The sequence below is a fragment of the Meleagris gallopavo genome, chromosome 13 (genome assembly GCF_905368555.1).
Source record: "Meleagris gallopavo chromosome 13, MGAL_WU_HG_1.1, whole genome shotgun sequence".
Classification (NCBI taxonomy): domain Eukaryota; kingdom Metazoa; phylum Chordata; class Aves; order Galliformes; family Phasianidae; genus Meleagris; species Meleagris gallopavo.
In genome coordinates this window covers 10,626,428-10,632,266 of record NC_139416.1, presented here as the reverse complement: position 1 = coordinate 10,632,266, position 5,839 = coordinate 10,626,428, and the positions used below count along the sequence as shown (strand labels likewise).

Sequence of the window (5,839 nt, the reverse complement as noted above, 5' to 3'; positions counted from 1 at the left end):
CCGAGGCATGACTGATTTATAAATTCATGAATAGCAAATAGGTAAAAGTCATGGTAACACATTAATTATAACACAGGACTTGAAAACTATGGCAGTGCTGCAGGCCACAGTAGCCCACAGCTGCAGCCTTTCAGAACTCTTTCAGACAGTTTTGCCAGGCTTCCTTGAAATTCCGAAAGCCACTGAAAGGTATTTACAGGCTTGGGAGTAGATGGGAAAATTACATTTTTCCCAAAAAAGGAAAACAAAGCAATGAGAAACAAGACACAAACAAGAAGTCACACCAGGCCTTCAAACCTGCAGAGATGTAACAAGCTGAACATTACAGGTTTCAATTCACCAGCATGGACAAAAACCTAACAAACTAAAAATTATTTAGAGGTCTGTTTCTATTAAAGCTGACAAGAGAACCAGGTTGAAGGTGAGCCGTAACATCAAGATACACCTTTCCAATGCCAGCTGCTGTAATAGAGTATTCATAAGAGCAGGAATTCCTTAAAAGAACTGTCTGCTGAAGAACAGGACAGAGTATTCATGATTCATTTCATTCCAGAACTGCAGTATACATATCTGCATAGATCACTTGAAGTCTGTAATTAATGTTTTATACAGTGAAAAAAAGATCACTACAAAAATACTGCTCTGTCATTCTTTATCCATACTGTGAAAAAAGCACAGTTTAATATAACAGGAAATAATACTTTATTATAAAATCTGCATGTAAACAAGTAACAAATTAATTGAATAACAGGTAATGGAAGTGCAAATTAACTTCATAAACTGATATCTGTTCCATATTTAACTATATATATATATATAAATATGTTTTCCTTCCATTCTAGTGTGGTTCTACTTCCTCCCACCCCACATTTAAATTTAAAAAGATTGATCATTGCTTACTTTATACTAAAAAGAGTGTACGAGCCTGCGTACAAGTTTAAGTTTTGCTCTGCAAAAGAGGCAAGTCTGTGGTGATACTTATCATCCTTTTTTATCTTTGCATCTCTGGTATCCACAGGACAAGAGGATGTATGTAACATATATACATAGTGAAAATGTGGGCATGTCAAGCCACTTAATTAAAGTTAGTTCATTTACTTGTATACATTGAAACAAACCATTCATCAATGAAGCCAACATTGTAAGGTAACTTCCAGACTTGCTTGTGCACTTTAAGGCATTAATGAGAGTCTCAATTGATAAGTCATTGTTTTATGACCATGAGGATCATCCATATACTTCTCAACAGCCAAATGCTTGTTCACCTCCAACACGGCAACATCTGACCTTGCTGGAAGCTTCTAAAGCACAGATAAGTCATGGCAAGACTTAGATTTTGCTTTGAAAGCCATCTTCTTGTTATTCTTTGCCACAATTCTCCCAAGAAATCGCTTTGCCTTTTTGCCTATGCTTTCTCTTCTTTTTGTGTTGGCCATTCTCCTAGCGTTGTCTTCTTTACTGTCTTTGCGAAGCCTGATTTGCCGAACAATACCTTCAAACAGGTCCTTGACATTATGATGAAGAGCAGCTGAGGTCTCAATGAACTTGCAGTCAAACACAACAGCACAGGCCCGTCCCTCTGAATGGAAAGAAAAGAAGGGAGATGAGTGAAGACTGACATTTTTTCTTCATACGTTCTAGCAGGAAAAAAATGGGTTAACTTAAAAAGAAAGGAAAGTGTCTTCAACACCAAAGAGCTTTGTTACACAGCAGTAAGTTATAATATTTGCAGTCATGATTTTGTCCCCTTACTTTTCATTCTTTTGTTGTGGTGTGTTCAGAAATCTCACTTGACCAGCAGTGCTGACTGTAAGGCAAAAATAGCCCTATAGGTAGACTATTCCAGTGTCATTTAAGATCTGTAGCTGATTTAAGGGAAGGACTTATGCATGCTTGCTGTCCAATAGGAGAGATTGTGAGGTACAGAAAGAAGAGCTAGTTGCTCCTGCTTCTGGAAGTTATTGAGCAATCACACACGTCAGCCTCGCTGTAGGAAGTGAGAGTCTTCCACATCAGGCACAGATGAAGCTGATGCAGATCAAAAGGTCAGGTCGGTATATAGGTTACAGCAGAGACCATAATGTTGCCAATTAATGGATTTGATTAGGACTGCATTCAAAATAGACAATGCTGTGTCCACAGTGTTCCAGAGATAAACATGTAACCCTGGAATATAGCTACATAGCAAATTTCCATGTCCACCTTGTGGCCAATAATGATAAAGCTGCCAGCCTGAGTAAAACAATCTCACTTCTAGGGCAGGTGAACTATGCACTGCCACCAGCCTGCAAAGAATGAGAATCTCCTGATGAACTCCAGTCAATTCCCTGTGCAGGCATTTAACACAAGAAGTGTGCCAGAACCAGACAGCAAGAAATAGTTCTTCAGCATCAAGACCAGTATTTTTCCCAGCAGAAGGAAAAAAAAAAATTTAAATACATGAAATCAATACTTAGCAGTTGTTACTGTACTCAGCTGCTGAAACTCACAATGGAACAGAAAATTCTCACTGACCACAGCTGTAGATGACATACAAAAAGCCCGTGTGAGCCTAGTCTCTCCACCTCACCTCAAACGTGATGGAATCACTTTTAGAGGAAAGGGCTGTATTGTTACTGTGGGATCACCATCAAAGACTGCCTGGCTTCTATGACATGGCACTCCTGTCCCTTAAGAAGGCTATCAAGTCTTGAGACTCGCAACTGCTACATGCAGTAAAACTTCGCAGCTTCAGCCTTGTAGCTCTGAAGCTGCGTGTCTCCTGTACCACAGTTCAGAGCCCAGCTCTATGTACGAGTCTTCCCTCGCTGTTTTCCGTGGTGCAGAGTCCCCAGTGTGAACCAACTGGCTTGATTTTTCTGGTGTGCCTCCAGTCATACATTTTTCTACATCAAACCCAGACCAGCTCTGTTGGTCACAATCCTCTGCTGCCTTTGCTACTAATAATTTAGACGTTCTTGTATAAATGAATAGTATCTTACCATCGACTGAGACTTCCCGAGACCTGACCAGGTCACTCTTATTGCCCACAAGAATAATAGGAATGTCTTCTGTTTGTCTTGCTCTTCTTAGTTGGATCCTTAGTTCGGAGGCTTTTTCAAAACTAACTTTGTCTGTCACTGAATAGACAATGATGTAGGCGTCTCCCATCTTCATGCAGTGGTTTTGAAGCCATTGGCTGTCATCCTAAAACAAAAGGAGGGAAATAGATTTATTGCATTGAAAAAGATATTTGACACTGTCTAGTTAATGATTTAAGTAAAAGATATTTTATAAATCTGAAAGATATTTTTATTAGCTTTATCTATTTACAAACAGCAAAAGTAAACCACCCTACGAGAAGTTTTCTTAAAATCTTATTGTTTCTAGAAATAGTATCAGGTCTGCACCGATCAGATTGTCAGTTTCTAATTTTACAGGAATTCCCCAGGGCTGCCAGTGTAAGCTTTATTCAAAGCACTGAGGGATTCGCAGCCCAAGCCTAGCCAGGCTTCTAAACTGCTTGTCTAGCTACGAGAAAATAATTGCAAGGGAGAATAAAGGCAGCATGATTTCCTTTCAATGCTATCCATCCGACAATAAATAGCCAGACAGAGTCGTTCCATCGCTACACATCTTTGTAGCAAACCGCCGACCGCTCCATAAAGAAAAAGTATCTTCGAGCTGCAAGTACCTGTTCCCAGATATCGAACACTACGAGAGACGCTTCTTCTCCATCGACCATAATCGATCTGTCGTACGTGTTTCCTGGAGGGAAGACAGTGCTCGTTAAAGCGCCGTCACCCCGCGCCCGGACGCCCACCGCGCCCCGTGCCGCTCCGGCCTGGGAGCCCCGCACCGCCCGCGCCCTCACCGACTTCCTCCGCCTCCGCGCCGTCCTCTACGCCGCCGAAGATGCGGGCCAGGCTGGTCTTGCCGACGCCGTGTTCGCCCAGCAGGATCACCTTGTAGAGGCTGCCGTCCGAGTCGCTGCCCGAGGAGATGACAGAGTCGGAGGAGTCGGAGGCCCAGCTCTCCCGGTGCGCCTCGCCGGGGCTATACGAGGTGCAGCGCACAAGGCCCGACAGCTCGTCCTGCGGCAGGGCGGCCCGCAGGTCCCGCTCGTCCACCGGCATGCTGCGCCGGTGCAGGTGCTGGTGTGCGGAGAAAGGCATGCTGCCGCGCCGCTTGTCCAGGTAGCGCAGCTTGTCGCCGCGGTTCAGAGTCATGGGGACGCCGGGCTGCGAACGCGGAGGAAAGAAGAGCCGTCAGAACCCCGCGCTCCGGTCCCGCGCCGCCGGGGAGCGCCGCCGATCCCGCCCTCCTTACCTCGCCGTTCGGAGGGAGGCCAGGAGGGATTCCCCGCGAATGCCGCTGCCGTCGCCGCCTCGCCTCTATTTATGGCTGTGCCGCCCGGCCCTCCCCGCCGTGACGCGCTCCGCGCGGCTGCCTGCCGGCGCCCGTGGGCTGCCGCGTCCGCCCACGGAGCCTCAGCGCGCAGCGAAGCGGCACGGCGCGGCGGGGGCGGGGAGCCCGGCGCGGGGAGCCCCGGCGGGGGCCGCCCCCCCCCCGTGATCCCCTCCCTGCCCCCCGGAGGAGCCGCCGGTGCCCTCCGCGATGGGAAGGGAGGGGAACCCCGCGTCGGCGGGGAACCCCGGCTGTGCCCGGCCCCGCCCGGGCTTTACTTTCCCGAGGCTGCGCCGAGGGGAAACTGAACACGGGGCTGGCGGTGTACGCGGGCAGGTTTCCTCAGCTCGTTGTGCCCTATGCTGTGGCTTAGGAGCCGTACTGTCTACAATATTGTTAGGAAGAACGTTTGCAAGCGTGCAAAATTTGCATCGCTTCGTGCTTGGATGACTTAATGTACAAGAGAGGGTGAGGGGAAAAGCCCCCGTGCTAGGTGCTGTGATGGCACGATACAAACGCTTGCTGCGTGCCGCATTAACGGTTTCGGAGGCCGATTTAAAACATAAAGGTCAAATTCATCTCTTGATTTCACCTGAGCAGCAAAAGTGAGGCTGTGAAGGTTTTATCTTAAGTAGCACAGTCATTACCGTGTGATCAAGTGAGGAAAGGGCCCCAGATAGCTACGCTGGCATGCTGAATGGCTCACCGCAGCATCGTGCACACAGTTTATTGTTTTCTTAGCAACCGCGACGCGGTGGACATCTTACAGCCAAAATAGCCCTGGCTTCAGCTCCCAGAAGATTACAGCCTGGTCAGTGCGGGAAAATCCCTGTGACTTTGTGTAGGGACCGTTGCCATCAGATTAGTAAATGCTTAAGGTAATAAATCAGCTGCTGAAATAAGGTTAAAGAAGGCAAGGAGATAGAGAGGTGATGGAAAGTAATAAATGGACATAGAGAATCAGGTAAAGGAAAGAAAGTCTCTGGGGCTGGGCTGCGCAGTTGCATAGGCAATAAAATTCTACATAACTGAGAAACATCTTTTCCTTATAACGTTCACTTTGTGAGGCTCCTTAACTACGACAAGAGAAACACGTAAATGCTCTACAGGGTCTGGCTGCAGGAAATAGATTTGGTTTTTTCCCTATAAAAGCGAGTGAATGTTTTGTTATTTTCAGGAGCTAATTATAACTCCAGTCCATGCTCTTGGGATGGCTTTGACCCCTTTGCCCTGATAACAGCAGTTTAAAGTGTTAATGTGGCAGTTAAAGATCACGGAGTGCTTGCAGCGCTCCTCTGCCTATCCCTCAGAACAGCACCGAAATAGCCGCGTCAGTTCCAATCGTCGGTCTGGTTGTTAGAAGCGGTGAGTGCTTCAGTGAAATGAACAGAACACATTGCCGTGGTTTACATTTTAAATCATATTTAAACAAATTAGCAATAGCATTTGAAAT

At 46.5% G+C, this 5,839-nt stretch overlaps 1 protein-coding gene across 1 annotated transcript; it reads right to left on the bottom strand.

Annotated features, from left to right (window-relative positions):
• Positions 1 to 371: 371 nt before the first annotated feature.
• RRAD (RRAD, Ras related glycolysis inhibitor and calcium channel regulator) lies at positions 372 to 4,442 on the bottom strand. Its single transcript, XM_085234763.1, has 5 exons — positions 4,309 to 4,442; positions 3,854 to 4,220; positions 3,674 to 3,747; positions 2,982 to 3,186; positions 372 to 1,579 (listed from the first exon to the last, which is right to left on the bottom strand). Exons 2-5 carry the CDS (start codon positions 4,206 to 4,208, stop codon positions 1,302 to 1,304), a joined length of 912 nt encoding a protein of 303 aa, XP_085090889.1. The 5' UTR covers positions 4,209 to 4,220; positions 4,309 to 4,442; the 3' UTR covers positions 372 to 1,301.
• Positions 4,443 to 5,839: the final 1,397 nt, after the last annotated feature.

What these genes read in the sequence shown, in the direction of transcription:
- RRAD (XM_085234763.1), bottom strand. Translation starts at nt 4,208, where the DNA reads ATGACTCTGAACCGCGGCGACAAGCTGCGCTACCTGGACAAGCGGCGC. An exon ending in CGCGGAGGCGGAGGAAGTCG is followed by an intron (nt 3,748 to 3,853) that starts GTGAGGGCGCGG and finishes TCTTCCCTCCAG; the next exon opens with GAAACACGTACGACAGATCG. An exon ending in TGTTCGATATCTGGGAACAG is followed by an intron (nt 3,187 to 3,673) that starts GTACTTGCAGCT and finishes CTTTTGTTTTAG; the next exon opens with GATGACAGCCAATGGCTTCA.